The 16,511-nt window shown below is 41.9% G+C and overlaps 1 protein-coding gene across 1 annotated transcript in view; it reads left to right on the top strand.

The window, feature by feature from the left end:
* The window catches only part of LOC126184353 (uncharacterized), a 496,186-nt gene that overhangs the window by 239,170 nt on the left and 240,505 nt on the right, over positions 1-16,511 (top strand). Inside the window, exons 6-8 of the mRNA XM_049926732.1 lie at positions 8,012-8,125; positions 8,205-8,318; positions 13,386-13,499. Of these exons, the coding sequence (XP_049782689.1) occupies positions 8,012-8,125; positions 8,205-8,318; positions 13,386-13,499 (342 nt within the window). The remainder of the gene's footprint in view (positions 1-8,011; positions 8,126-8,204; positions 8,319-13,385; positions 13,500-16,511) is intronic.

The raw sequence follows: 16,511 nt of genomic DNA on the forward strand, positions 1-16,511 counted from the left end.
GCTGCTAGCTGACATAACTTCACAAATAAATATAACTTTTCAGGATAAGGTTATGAGAAAGACACAGGAATCTCTTAGCTACTACACCCACATACATATGGTGTATATACTGGTGCCCAAAATTAAAGCAAGAAACGGAAATTTTCAAAGGTTGCGGTTATTTTGCCACAAAACAGTATAAGCATGTGATAGGGAAGTAGAAACAATGTGAAGAATACAGAACGTAAACAACTGCAACATGAAAAAAATAGACGAAAATATTCTTCGTTTTTCCCAACTTAACAGTGTTGCACACACATTCAAACAGCTGGTTTATGTGCTCGGTATGGGGTGTGACGACCACTGGCAGCAACAGAGGCATAATAACGACGGAGCAAGCTGCTGTGAATAACGTCGTTAGTGTCATGTTGAGGAAATAACGTCCATTCGTCCCGCGGAACTGATCTCAAGTCTTGGAGAGTGGTTGGTGGATGTTGATGTGTTGCAGCCCGTCTTCCTAGTGCATCCCAGACATGCTCTATGGGATTCAAATCGGGAGAGCGACCAGGTCACGCCATGAGTGCAGCATCTTACGTTTTCAAGAAAACACCAACCATTCGTGCTGTATGAGGTCGAGCATTATCGTCCATCAATATGACGTCTGGGTTCACTGCACATAGCAACAACCGTACATGAGGTCTCAAGACATCGTCATGGCACCTGATACGAGTTAAAGCTTTCCGATTCACCATGCACTTTTGTGAAGAGGTGTTCGATTCGTCAACATAATCCCTACCCGCACCATTAGCGATCCTCCTCGATATCGGCCTCTTTCCAAAATGTTCGGGTCTAGAAATCGTGTTCCACATTCCCTTCAGATGCGAATCCGTCGAGAATCACTCTCCAGACCAAAGTTGGATTAATCTGTGTAAAGAACACTGGCCCACTGTTCGACTGTCCAGGTGGCATGTTGATGACTCCACTTTAGACGTTCCCTTCTGTGAAGACTCGTTGGAGGCACACAAACAGCAGGTCTCCGACAATAAAGGCCACTCTGTCGAAGCCTTCTCTACACCGTTTGCCTCGATAGAACACGTCCAGTGGATACTGCGAGGTCAGATGCCAGTTGCTACCCAATACTAAGACGGTACCACCATGCTCTTACAGCCAAATAAAGGTCCTCTCTTTCTAATGTCACTCGTGGTCGACCCTGCCCTGGTCTGCGGGATACAGTTTCGGTCTCTATAAACTGTCGCCACATCCGAGAAACAACAGAACAATTCACGTTAAGCCATCGAACTACATGAGTTTGCGACTGTCCTGCTTTCATTCTTCCTATGGCCCTCCACCACGGAGTCTAGTAGACCTGTGTTCTGTGTCATACTGCATCTTCTGTGACTTTGTACACAAGGGTTGTGGATGTGGGACTACTCGGCAAACATTACTCCATTTGATACGTGCCCTGACGTCATCGTGTGAGTGGTTTTCCGTTGACAGAAATGCCATCTTCCGAGCAGAACACGATTGTGCGGACATCTGTTGATAGTTTGTATGATTATATCGTGACTTAGACACAGAATGGGAAAATAGTGGTTTGTTGCTTTAATTTTAGACACCAGAGTAGTTTTGATCTAGAAAGGCCACGAATTTGTAGTCATGACTATGTGCTAAAAATATTTAGCCAGGGGGGGCCTTGTATGTTTGGATTTTGTATAACCCACAAATTAAGTACTTAAATATTCTAATAGCATAATACACACATGTAAATTTATTACGACACTTTGTTTACACCTTTCTCTTAACAAATAATCTGTCAAAACCCAAAGGTAGGGTGTGGTCACTCTATATTGTCATTCAGTGTTTTTATGCAACCCTACTTCAGTGTTACTGAGCCACATAAGCAATTTTCTTTTTTAACCCTTTGTACTTTACTGAATTTCATTTATAACTGAAAGAATTTTACCTATAATTTACTAAAAATTAAACTTGCAAAACGTAAGTATTTTTGCATGACGAGTTCATCCTGTTAGCAAAACTTATTTACTCACTTTTACTTTACTTATTATCACAAAGAGAGTAAGAATATTAAAAATGTTGAATTTGTCTCAAAACATCTACTTCAGTACTTAAAGCAAAATTTCGTTTCAGCACTTCTACTACTTAAATCATACATTACTTTAACCTACACTTAAAAGTTATTCCACAACAATTTTTTCAGACATTTATTCAAAGACGTAAATTAGTACTTGTAAATACTGAATAAAGCGCTTCAAATGTTTTTATAACAGGTTTACTCGGAATAATCAAACGCCAGGAAAGGACCCTATGCAGGTGAATGATTAAGAATAAAACAACAGGGTGAACCAACTATTAAGTTTAACACAATAATTATTCAAATAGGTTAGTTTTGAATTAATAGTTCACGCTGCTAAAGTTGTATTGCATAGTTCGTAGCCTGTTGGCTGTATCGTTAGGTGTGGCATACAGTAATGGCTCATACACTACCCATGGTACGATGTACAAGTTCCTTGAAGTGTGGAATAATTAATTCGTCTTAGTGTCGTTTTAACGTCAATAAAATAGCCCAACTGCAGTCGTCGTCCGAGGCTATTGTGCAACAATTTCGGCCAATGCATCGCCTGCTCCGTCTAGGTGTTGCCTCTTTCACTGATGCTTACTGACTGTGTCCTCTCGTTCCCGCTCGCTCTACAGGTAGCGCGCCAAAATCCCAAGCCACCTTTTACGCTTCCCACAGGAATTTCCGTGCAGTACAAAAGCACTCCATCTTTTACCTTTCACATATTCTATACATTGTCCCTAAGTGTATATCATTTTATACAGACCAAAACTTGCACAAATATATAAAATTACATACACAAACATTTTCATTTCTTTAATCCACGAGAAAATATTATTTACTAAATTATATATTTCACATATTTCTTTACATATGTTACAAACATACATTAGAAAAGCACTCTTACACTGCACACATCGCTCTTTCCATACAGTCTTTGCATATCACAGTTATATGGCGACAAACTTTAAGGGCAAACAATTATTATGAATTAGATGACTGATTGAATAATAGTGTTACACACCCACCACGGGATGGTCGTACCACATCGGTTAGGAAAAAAGCAATAAGACACCGGTTTTTAGTTTTCCTTAGACTAGATTAGATTACATTTACTTTCATTCGGACTGATTCGTAGTGAGGAGTTCCTCCAGGATGTAGAACATGTCCTGGGACGAATAACCACATAAAAGACTAAAGGACATCAGTTTTTGTCATGGGACCAAAACCCCCACAAAATACATAATGACATCGGTTTCTAATTGTCATTAGACTTGCGCAAGACATGTTGAGTATACTGTCCATTGTTTTTTGCCACAAGTAGAAATCGACAAACAGCTTTTTCCGCAACAGATCGAGTGTCTCTGGGGTCACGTTCAGGATGCATTGCTCAATGTGTGCCTTCAGTTCACCTACTTTCGTAATTGGAACACTGAACTCAACACCTTTCAAATATACCCACAGTCAGAAGTTACACGGATTAACATCAGGTGATCTGGACCGTCAAGCTGTGGGGAAATTACGACTGATAATTCTAGCCTTTCTGAAATACCTCTGCTGCAGCCACTCGCAGGCTGCGCAATGTGTGGAGGAACGCCATCTTGCATAAAAATTATCCTACCCACTCATCCAGGCTGTTGAAGAGTTCGAATGACGTTGATGCGCAGAAGCCTCTTCCAGCGTTTCCCAGTAACAGTACAGACAACAAGACCCATACAACTCATCTCCTCCAAAAAAATACGGCCCTACGATGAACAATGCCGTCAACCCCCACCACAGAATCATCTTTGCCGAATAAAGTGGTATCGGTTGATATGAGTGCGGATTTTGCGTTGCCCATATTCTGCCATTACTGGCGTGTAATTGGAGATGGAAATTGGCTTCGACTGTCTACAGAATGTTTCATGGTCATTCTTTGTCGACTTCCATGAGAGCAAGAAATCCCAGAACGAACGTGTGTCTTTCTGGCAGCTCAGCAGGAAGCAACTCATGAACACGGGTGATATTGTGTGGATAGCAATGCAGGATGTTTCGTAGGATATTATGCACCGTGGTTGTAGGCTTGTCCAACGTTCGGACAATTCTCCATGCACTACATGTTTGCACACTAACACTCTGTCCCTCCTGCAGTGTGCCCGCCGGAGTGGCCGTGCGGTTCTAGACGCTACTGTCTGGAACCGAGCGACCGCTACGGTCGCAGGTTCGAATCCTGCCTCGGGCATGGATGTGTGTGATGTCCTTAGGTTAGTTAGGTTTAATTAGTTCTAAGTTCTAGGCGACTGATGACCTCAGAAGTTAAGTCGCATAGTGCTCAGAACCATTTGAACAATTTGAACCTCCTGCAGTGTTGTGGCCATATCTTCGACAGACTTCGCATCAGTAGTTTTCCTCCGTCTGCTGCACTACATTTCAAAAGAACCTGCCTTTTCGAATTTCGAAACCTTTTTCTCCAGACCCTTAGCAAACATTGCCAATGCCATTACTCATACCTTTGAGTATCCGGAACTTCTGCAGGGCTACTAGCGCACAGTCACCATTCTTGTAAAAGATCTTTACTAGCAGCTCGCGATCCGTCATGAGACCGTCATGCTGGCCGTCTCGGACGCAAGCTAAGGAACAGCTGTATGAGGCGCTTTTGTTGGTGTGCATATTCAGTCGTTTACAGCGCCGCCTTTTGGTTCAATTTTCGTTTTTCTTCCAAAGCAGTGGATCTCATTCTACAGCATTTCGAAACTGGAAGTTTAATTATGGACATCCAGTAGGTTTTTTTGTGTAGAATGCAAGTAACGTCGGAACTTGCCTCATTCTCGCCTGTGTATAAATTTCCCTTTTCCTCTTACATGAGATTTTAAAGTCTTTAGTTATCCATGTCTTATGTGTTCCTTTAACGGGCGTTCCGGTTCAAATGGTTCAAATGGCTCTGAGCACTATGGGACTTAACAGCTGTGGTCATCAGTCCCCTAGAACTTAGAACTACTTAAACCTAACTAACCTAAGGACATCACACACATCCATGCCCGAGGCAGGATTCGAACCTGCGACCGTAGCAGTCGCGCGGTTCCGGACTGAGCACCTAGAACCGCGAGACCACCGCAGCCGGCTGGCGTTCCGGATAACTCTTCAGGAAACCTATATTCAAATAGAGACATGATGTACATTGAATTTCACATTGGTATCTCTTACCATCCCTTACCAACTCTCTCAACTTCTTTTTAAAACATCGTATCCTTGTGTCGTTAAGAATCCACACCGCTTTATGTGAACATACTTCAGATCTGCAAGGTACTAAATTCTTTAGTTTCATCACTTGGGCATCATTATCAGATAGAGTATTAACCATTTGGTACACATTAAATGTTCAGCTTGACAACTGTCTATAAAAATATCAGTCAGTCCTTCTATCTTGATGCACACGAGTTGGAAAGTTCATTGCAGAAATCTTATTTAAGCAGTCAATAATTACTCGAGTTCATTTTTTCTATCAGAGTCTTTTCAGAAATCTACACTCAAATCTCCACAAACCACCAACTGTTTATTCTTGTTTAACAGGTAGCACAACAATGCGTCTAGACTCCTTATAAATAGCTGAAAGTTTTCTAGACGGAATCTACAGACTGTTACTGGAGAATTATTCCACAGTAACAAATCACAAGCGAATGCTGGTTTCAGTGTTTTAACTGTATGTCCAAATCTGACGTACGCTGATAAGCGATAACGTTATGACCACCACCCACCGCATGCCGCTTGCTGGCGTTGCGCGCACGCGACGCAGTAACAAAAATATGTAAGCGGAGCCGACACGAACGAGGGATCACCCTAGGGAAGATATTGGCTGAAAATGGGGAAATCCATTGAGATAAGCGACTTTGACAAATGGCAGATTATTATTACGCAGAGTCTGTGAACGAGTATCTCGAAAATGGCAAAGCTGCTCGAATGTTCACACGTGCTATTGTCGCAAGCATCTATGGAAAGAGGTAGAAGAACAGTGAAACTACGACTAGGAACTAAATGGTTGGACGTCGACGAATCTTCACAGAACGTGGGGTGAAGAGGCTTCTCTGCTCTAAAGCAGGAGAGATTGTGATCTGTTGCATCTCTACGGAAAGAGCACAATGCTGGTGCACGCGTGTTTCGTAGCACACCGTTGATCGTACTTTGTGGAACATGGAGCTGCGCAACAGATCACCACTACGTGTTCAAATACTGGCCCAACGACATCGTCAAATAAGATTACTGTGGGCACGGCACATTCGGGATTCGACGGTCGATCAATGGAAACGTGTCGGCTTTTCGGGTGAATCAGGTTTTGCTACACTACGTCGCTCGTCGCCTCCACAAACGCCATCATCGAGGCGAACGGCAGCTCGAAACGTGCAGTTGCTCTGATGAAACAAATCAATTTTACTTTTCCGGAAACACATGTGCACCTCTGACTTCAATGATCGCAGCGATTTTGGCCTTGTGAAATTGTGGCCACCTTACACTTCCTGTCAAACGTTCAACTAATCTATCCTTCTTCCTCCTACTGAGGTTCAGGCCATAATTTTTTTAATCCCCACCTCCAAATAGCAGCAGGTATGAGACTTTGTTTCCGTGAAAAGCAATTTTTTATTCGGCTGAAAGCTGCATTAACCCAAGTCTAGTCATGGCGCTTCAAAACCTCCACAAACCGCACACGAGTGTGTGTTGTTGCTGCTCCTATTTCCTCATAATCTCCTTTAATATTATAATCTAAGTTGCTAGCCACGCTGTTTCCTGCTTCTCTTACTGTAATTATCTGAAATTCTTCATCAAAATCTCTGTTCAAAGCCCGCCTGTTCACTGTTGCTGGCACTAGGTATCATGATGCTTGTGATCTGATATTCCACATCTAGCTTTCCCTGTAGTGTTGGGCCTATACCACTAAAGTGTTTGTACAACTCTACTGCATTCTACTTGGCTACTGGATGAGGCCCTTCTCCTATTTCATGTAACAAGGCAAACCAACTGGTAACAAGGAGTTGAAATGAGATTTAGGTCCGGCCGGTGTGGCCGAGTGGTTCTAGGCACTTCAGTCCCGAACCACGCGGCTGCTACGGTCGCAGGTTCGAATCCTGCCTCGGGCATGGATGTGTGTGAAGTCCTTAGGTTAGTTAGGTTTAAGTAGCTCTAAGTTTTGGGGACTGATGACCTCATCTGTTAAGTCCCATAGTGCTTAGAGCCATTTGAACCATTTTTTTGAGATTTTGGAGGTTTTCTTCTTTTGCTTATTTCTTGTTACCTTTTGCAGCTCCCATTGCCTATTTCCTCTTTCCACCTACCTGACTAAAAATACCCCGATTGTCTTGTCTCGACTGCATAACCTACCATTCCACGGGAGGGCCTCCTCTGGCCTCGCAGTTTAATTGCCCGAGGGAAACACCAATTCACAATCCTGACATGTTTCTTCTAGACTCACTAACCTACACCAACATTCACATTTAGTACACAGGAACGCTATTTCTGCAATAAGCCGAGAAACGTTCTTAAACTGCAATAATGTAAAACCTAATAACTGCAATAATGTATAACCTAATCAGCACAGCTAACTTCTGTACGAGAGGTGGATATTAACACGAGAACGGAAATATCTCATAGATATTCTATGAATCGAAGTTTTAGATTTCAGAAGACACGAAAAGAATAAAAACTAAAAAAGCGCGATATTTTTAACAGACAATATCCTGATATTGAGAGAAGCACTGTAATGTATTAAAAACAGCAATCTAGTCGAGCTAAATAACACAATAAATAAATAAAAATTGTGCCTGGTGGCGCATGTACCACGTTAAAGTCCTGTAACTGATTGAAAATGTATTTAAAAAAATAATGTGCTATGCCTTTGCTTCATCTGCGTGTTGCGTTCAGAATCTTTGAATTTAGGTTACATATGTCGGCGTAAGGTGATGGGCGCATTTTCTCTGACTGTTTCAGGAGAGCACTGTGAGACTGTCTTCGACGAGTGCGAATCTCAGCCCTGCCAGAACGGCGGACTGTGCTCTGACGAATTCGGTTCCTTTCTTTGTACATGCTCTGTGGGTTTCACAGGTCAGTATGTTCTTAATTCCATCAATCTAAGAATCTTTCGAACCAATCGATTTTTTAAATATATTTCTTTTGTCTACAGGAAAACTATGCGAGCTGGATATTGATGAGTGCACTTTGAGCCCCTGCCTGAACGGAGGATGTTGCTCAAATTCTGTTGGAAGCTATTCGTGCGCCTGTCGCCCAGGTTTCGAAGGTACTACGATTTTTTACATTGCTTGCAGGGTTACTGATATGCCGTATTGTAAACCCAGGATGAGATGGGGGAAAATTGTTTGCTGGAGAGGAAACCTCACAAAGTGTTCTGTGTGATCTACAGCCGGTTCAAATGCAAGTGATGGAGCATATGCCAATATTCACAGACATATTACGTTTACTGTACGAGAGAGTCAGTTATGACGCAAATGAAAGTGCAGTCACTTTAACGGACACTATATCGTTAGTGAAGGTGTGTCCGCATTAAGTAAGACATAGGATATGAGATTCTGTGATATATAATCAGACCTGATCTCTTTTTGAACTCTGAGCCTTGTCCAAAGCCGGCAATTTTGCAAGTTTTTTTTTTTTTTCAAAAGGCGTAGTGGATGCTTTTTGCAGGTGTCTTTTTATGATCTGTTAGTGACATGTCCGTTTGTTATCTATATAGTGTGTCTATCTGTGACGAATATTTGTATAGTGTAGTATTACTATTGCGTCGTTATGGATGATTATGGAAGTGAAGAAAAGTGTGAATTCTGGTCTCGTCACATCGTCTATACCAAGGCGGTTGCCGACCTTAATATTCCCCCTTCACTTACATGTGACTACCAAGAAAGCTGCATACCCACATGAGACACTGCAGATAGATTTTAGATCTATCTTAGGTCACTTGAACACATTTTGGCTGTTACTACCTACATTGCACAACCTCACGTCGCTTTACCAACCCAGTATTGATGATGAAAACGTTTTCCACTACAAGAGTTCGAAAGGATTACCTTCGCGTCACGTGTCACCATATTATCACGCGTCAGCGACCTCGGTTATGAAAACGGGTTAGCAGCCACACAGTGCATAGCAAATTAGATTGGGTAGTTCCGGAGACATTTCACGGTGAAACAGAGACAGAGATGTACGAGGGTTACCCAAAAAGTAACGTATCGCATTTTTTTGCTCAGTCGAAGACAATGCTCCGATTGCGAAAAGTTACGTATGTATTATTTTAAGTCTCCATAGTGAGCGCGCCAAATTTCTTCCGACTGATGTAGGTGATGTACGTTACAAGCAACGTGCCGGTTTTGAATTTCTCACTGCAGAGAAAGGAACTGTGGAGAATATTAACAAACGCTTGTGTAAAGTCTATAGAGCATGTGCTGTCGACAGAAGCACAGTTAGTCGCTGGGCACGGAGGGTGACGTCATCAGAAGGAGGTTCGGCGGAGCTCCACGATTTGCAGCGGTCGGGAAGACCATCCTCGGTTGTCACATCTGACATGTTGCTGCGAGCCCTCGAACTTCCACTTGTTTGGACCAATAAAGGATTCTATTCGTGCAAGACATTTTGAGGACGATGAGGAGGTGATTCACACAGTGAAGCACTGGCTCCGCCACCAGGACAAGGTCAAGGATTCGTACCGACAGGCCATATGCGGACTTGATTTGCGCTGGACGAAGGCCATAGAACGGGATAGAGATTACGTGAAAAAGTAGGGTGTGTAGATAAAAAACACAATTCTTTCGTGTGTGTAATTCTCATTATGTTCAATAAGGAATTGTTGAAGAAAAAAATGTGGTGCTTTACTTTCTGGACAACCCTCGTATTTAACAATCATCCAGATTTAGACTGCATATGTGAAGCCCTAAATGCTAATGCAAATTTAGAGAACAGTAACCAGATAGACAGAAATACTGAGTGATGAAAGTAATTACCATTAGACGCTTCACATTTCTGGTGCGAGTAAAAACTCATTCCTACCCGCAACTGATCATAAAAATGAAATTTACTTTACACCCCAGACGATATAAAGAGCGGCTGTGTGAAAGGCTTGCCAATTTCAAGATTTCGTTCTTACTGCATTTCTGTAGGGAAGAGATAGTGGTCAGCATCAAGGTCTACAAACAATAAAACTATGCAATTAAATTACCTACGAATGCACTTTCAGTTTAGTCATGTCTACATTATAGACAAAGGCAGACGTCTCTTCTGCCGGCCGCGGTGGTCATGCGGTTCTAGGCGCTGTAGTCCGGAACCGCGCGACTGCTACGGTCGCAGGTTCGAATCCTGCCTCGGGTATGGATGTGTGTGATGTCCTTAGGTTAGTTAGGTTTAAGTAGTTCTAAGTTCTAGGGGACTGATTCTTCTGCTGTTATCTGTAAAGTTCAACTTCCGATCTGCTTATGAAGTTAAAACAGTTTTATCCACAATTGCGAACATAAATAAATGCCTTCTGCTATATTCCAGTTGATACTTCATGCGGATAAGCCAGAAATGAATCAGTTCGTATAATTGCATCTTTTTGTCCCTAATTCCAGTTCTCTCTGGACTTTTCCTATTAGTGATATGCATTATTCTTTATTAGTCATCACACAAGATTTGAATACTAGACAATTTTAGTTTCAGTAAGCCACCAACAGCATACACAAGTTCGAAAAAGAAACAGTTACCGCTACCTTCGTCTAACCGCTACCTCCGCCTTAATGCTGCTTCCAGTTCTTCTATACTCTGGGAGACTTCTTTCATACATGTTGTACTTTTGGGGGAAGGATAAAGATTGTCGACTCTGCCTGTTTTTTCAATCGCTGGAGCAGTATCACTGTCGCTAACTACCATTTTCTTGATAAACAGTTGCGTGAAAGTTTTAATTTCATCAGCCGCATCTTTTTTATTGAGAAGTTCCTAAATTCTGTGTTTAGGCAAAATACATTCTGTGACCGTTGATAAGGCGTGATAGATGCCAAAGTGTGCGTGCCACTGCTAAACCCAAACTGGCCTCACACTGAGGCTTAGCCTGACACCTGTGAGCAGCTGTCCTCCACTTGAGTGTCCATTCCTGTAGGCACTCCTATCTATCTGTGGATAGTGTATACCTCTAACGGATCATTTACGTATTGTCGTGTTTCTGCAAATGGATGTTTGGGAAGGAAATTGGAGGCGATCTTGCGTAAGGATAGATCTTACTATACTAGTCTCCGAAGCACGAAAATATGGCATGAAAGAAAATATCTACTCAGAATCTTAACCTTCAGAGGAAATTTAGTCATAGGTGCAGCAGCAAACATATTCACATATCAACAAAAATGTTGCATCAGCCCGATATATCACGCAGGTTGTTGCTATTGTAACTGTTCCTATACGGAGCGGATGGTCACTCCTGACATTGTTTGTAAACATACACACAATTACCATGAGCGCGCGCTACTTACGGGTGAAATGCCAAACACCAATAGACTGCCAGTTGAGCGCCCCACAAACCAAACATCATCATCATCACCAATAGACTGTAGCATTTCAGTTGAAAGTGAAGCACCAGTTGCGACTCATTAGAGAAGTCTGTGGAACAAGGAAAACCGCGGCCAATGATCATGACCGCACCATCACGTTATGTGCAGACGGCTTCACAGCCAGGGAAGTTGCTCAACACGTGCATCTGTTTCAAAGTGATGTGCGGACATTAAATCTGTACTAGTGGACACGTAGTAATGAGGACTTACACCACACAGGTCTTCCGTGTTCGAGCGGTGCACAGGATGATAGATATCTACGACTTTGAAGGGAACGGAACAGCGGGTGAGTGTTCCAGAACTGAATTCGGTGTTCTAAGAGGCTGGAGTAAGTCATGTATCGCGTCAGACTGGTAGGAGACGATTGCGTGATGCGAATCACCATTTCCGACGACCAAGACGAGTACCATGTCGTACATCATAACACCATGGAGTCGGTTACAAACTTACAGTACATCATGTAGTTCTAGGGGACTGATGACCTCAGAAGTTAAGTCCCATAGTGCTCAGAGCCATTTGAAACTTTTTTTTTAACTCGATATGTAACTTCCTCCTATCTCGCCCAGTGAGGTAGTGCAGGAAATTCTATAATTTAAAAGGATGGTAGCTGAAATTCCTGCAGTCAGGAGCGGCAATCCCACCTCCCCTCTTACTGTGGATATCATAGTTTGACCTCAACGAGGATTTATTCCAACTGGCATATAACTATAGCCCCCGTGCGACGTTTACATTTGAGTCAGATTAAACATAAGACATAACTGAACTTATTTTAATATGGTACACCTTCCAAATAGGGTTGGGTCTAACCTGCCCTGGATTTACTGTGGTATCGGTAGTTTCGTCGTTAAATGCAAAGTTCGATGAGCACTGTTGTCGCTATAGTGAGCCTTGCCACCATGACAGCGAGGGTGATCTCAGTGCTTACCATTTCCAGTACAAAGATAGACATTTTCGAAATAAATGGTTGTAGCTCCTTCATAAGTCGCATTGAGAAGTACCTTTTTTTTTATTTCTTGATTGTGACTAGTTTCGGACACCTGTGTTCATTTTCAAACCATCTGCATCATTAGTGTGACAAATACAGGCGATATCCTATGTACAAAAACTGCCTCTGTAGTGGTGATCAAAGCACCACTTTGGCCGACTCAACAACAGTAAATAGACCGCATAGGACGGACATTAGTGTTCTCTAATATCTGGACATTAGAGACTTCTAATGTCCGTCTTATGTGGTCTATTTAGTGTTGTTAAGTCGGCCTTAGCGCCGCTTTGGTCGCCACCGCAGGAGCTGTTTTTGTACATAAGCTATTGCTTGTATCTGTCACATTTACGATACGGATGCTTTTAAAATGGACACAGGTGGCCAAAACTAGTCACCACCAAGAAATTAAAAAAAAAAACATACTTCTCAGTGCAACTTATGGCGGAGCTACAACCATTTATTGCAATTATAAAACAAGATGTGGACCTATTTTCCACCTGACGCATGCTGAAAATTCGTAAATACACACTTTCGTTCAAAGTAGAATCATTTGTAAGATACAAGACTTGGGGTTGAGTCCTACTTAGCAGACTCTATTGACGTCTCCCACCACGGAACATAATATTTATTTTGTAGTTAACTAATATAGCGTAACTCAAACGTAGTATATTCTACTACCGAAAGATTCCCAAGGAATAAATAACGTTTTGTTTATTTTAAATAAGTAGTCCTGGTAGCTAGCAACTTTGTTACTTACTCGAAGTTCTTATTACGATCTTACAAACAATGCTATTCTTCACAGGGAAATCCTGCGAAGTAAATATTAATGAATGTTCGTCCAGCCCCTGCAGTGACAACGGCCTCTGCGTGGACGGCGCTAACAACTTCACGTGCAGCTGCTACGACGGATTTGAAGGTTTGTAGTAACTTAACTCAATAACTGTATCAATTGTGATATGGAAACCGAAATCGAATTAAGTGTATCGCCTTGCAGCTGGCCACATAGTAAAATAGTGAAAATGATGATTTCTTGTGTACTTATACGCACTTGTCTCGCTCTTCCGGTACAAAAAGTAGACAGTAGAGTGTTACTGGACAGTATGCCCAACTCGCTCTAACGATGGCTGAATGGTTTACGGCCGAAATATTAGCAGCAGACGAAGTATGGTTACGGCTGAATTCCCTTAATTTTATGGATCAGTTAATACCTCGTGAGAACTTGAACCTCCAGATTTTCTTCGAGTCACCGTAAAATTCTCCTTCCATTGTGGAGAAAAAGAGCTGATGCAGAAAAATTTCAGTTTCAAAATTTTGCCGCATATTGCGAAGCACATCATTACTTATAATGTTTTCGTATCTATCAGAGTTCGTTTTTCCATTAAGCCAGCCTAATAACCAGGGGTAACAGCGGCAGATAATTACACATCTCCATCGAATTTCACAGCCGCCGCAGGGCTCATAGGTAATGATATCTGCCAAGCCTACACAAACGCACATGAGTCCCACACCATGTACTGCGACCCATCATTCCAAGATACCTTCTTACATAGTTCTTAAGACCAACGACATAGCTGTAAGTATCACACTGAACAACGTCATTTTGCCACTATCCAAACCAATGGTCTGACCTAAAAGCAAAAGAAAACAACTGCACATCGTTACTTCGGCGAATTTGACTGTAACCACAACGCACACAAGTAATTACAGTTGGCCGGACACCCATATGATTCCCGTGCCGTATTCGGTGACTCACCGCTACATAGAACGTCATTAGCCAGTTCCACACAACAATGGAGTACATGTACTACACGCACCACACATGCGTAAGTAGAGTCAGTCCAAACAAATACCAAAATGGTTCAAATGGCTCTGAGCACTATGGGACGTAACATCTATGGTCATCAGTCCCCTAGAACTGAGAACTACTTAAACCTAACTAACCTAAGGACATCACACAACACCCAGTCATCACGAGGCAGAGAAAATCCCTGACCCCACCGGGAATCGAACCCGGGAACACGGGCGCGGGAAGCGAGAACGCTACCGCACGACCACGAGCTGCGGACAAAAACAGATACCGCTCATCACTTGTTTCATGCGATGCCCCGTCGGTTAGAAACAAAATTATTTTTAATAGCAGAATTTTGTGGGTCTCTTCAAAAGAGACGTCCAAAATTAGTGCAGTGTGATATTAGTCTTATGGATATATATTATGCGGGACAGTAAAACATGAACAATAACCAGTACTACAATAGCCAGCGGTGATTGTCACTGCCAAGCAGCAGTGCAACTCAGCCACTGCTGGAGTACTGCTGGGTTCGAATCCTGACTCGAGCATGGATGTGTGTGATGTCCTTAGGTTAGTTAGGTTTAAGGAGTTCTAAGTTCTAGGGAACTGATGACCTCAGTTGTTACGTCCCACAGTGCTCAGAGCCATTTGAGCCAATACTGCTGTTTTACTGTGCATGTTAATACAAATCGATAAAACTAATATCGCACTGGACTGATTCTGGATCTCTCTTTTGAATGCGCCCACAAAATTCTGCTCTAAAAATAACTTTGCTTTTAACAGGGAAGAAACCGACGCTTTCTGTTGACGCATGACAGACCTGATGAGCATTAGTTGTTTGGGCTGGCTCCAGCTACAAACTGCAAAAACGAAATTGCAAATATCTGCCGAAAAATCAGAGAATTATATATAGTAATTATATATTATATATAGTAACTTATATATATAGTAATATAGTAAATTATTTACTTATTGCCGAACTAGTATCGACCGCACATTCCCATCACCAGCGGTATCTTACATAGTAGTTTCTTAGCACATCTCAAAGACGTTTGTCAGCAACATATGCATAGTTAGACAATTACAGGAACGTTATTGGCAAACATTATTGGCAAACATCTGTGGAATATGCTAAGGTACCAGTGTGCAAGATGCCACTGATCATGGGTAAGGGGCTCGATATCAGTCCAACGATAAATAAATAAAAGTAATTTCTGCTGGGTAATTTATTGCAGAAATGTACTTGCCCAAAATTTATAAATTTCTCTTTTTTGACGGAATGGTTGTGAATGGATAAATGCATTGTTTACCGCAAAATAGAAACGTTTTTCTACGATAACACAGGTCGTCAAATTTCCGTTTATTGTAGATAGGGAGCTAGTTTGGGGCATGTTGCTGGAAGAAGGAGAGATACTATACCCTCGATGACGTTTCTGAGCTCATAAAACATTCCTGAAAGAACGATAAGAAGTTTCTTTTGTTCAAATAAAGGTGGCTTCTTTTATCGACTACAGTTCTTGGTGCCTCACATTCCATAAAAGCAGCTACTAGAGCGATGATTCATATGGTAAATTCGTTCCTACACACCAGAAAAGGATTCTCACTATTTCAGAATTCCATGAAATGAAATATTCAGCTGAAAATCCGCATAGTGTTAAGTGCAACATGGATGCCGCTGGCTTGACGATGGACACTTTTAGGATGAGGAAAGTTGTACAGCCTCTGAAATTTCCTTCGAAGCAAGCATACATACCTGTAATGCCTATAAATAACAACAAAATGGATTACATCAAGAAACCTTTGGTCAATATCCCTCAAGACAAGATACAGTTTTGGAATTCAGTTACATCATGGCCGACAACAACATCATCTAGTGATGCAGATGAAGATAACTGAGTTATGCAACCGTATAAAACGTCGCATATTATTCAGAAATATTTATCAAACCATGTTTATTACAGTAAAAGACGTTAATATATAAAAATCTATTTTAAAACAAGTAGCTTAATTTTGAAATTAATTTGAAAACACAGTGTACTGCAGAAATGTAACTTTTCCAACACCAACACAACGTCGTCCCCCTCGTTCCTCTTACATCATACTTGATTTACGTGTATACAACAAGCAAGTACACCTACA

The sequence above is a fragment of the Schistocerca cancellata genome, chromosome 4 (assembly GCF_023864275.1).
Source record: "Schistocerca cancellata isolate TAMUIC-IGC-003103 chromosome 4, iqSchCanc2.1, whole genome shotgun sequence".
Lineage (NCBI taxonomy): Eukaryota > Metazoa > Arthropoda > Insecta > Orthoptera > Acrididae > Schistocerca > Schistocerca cancellata.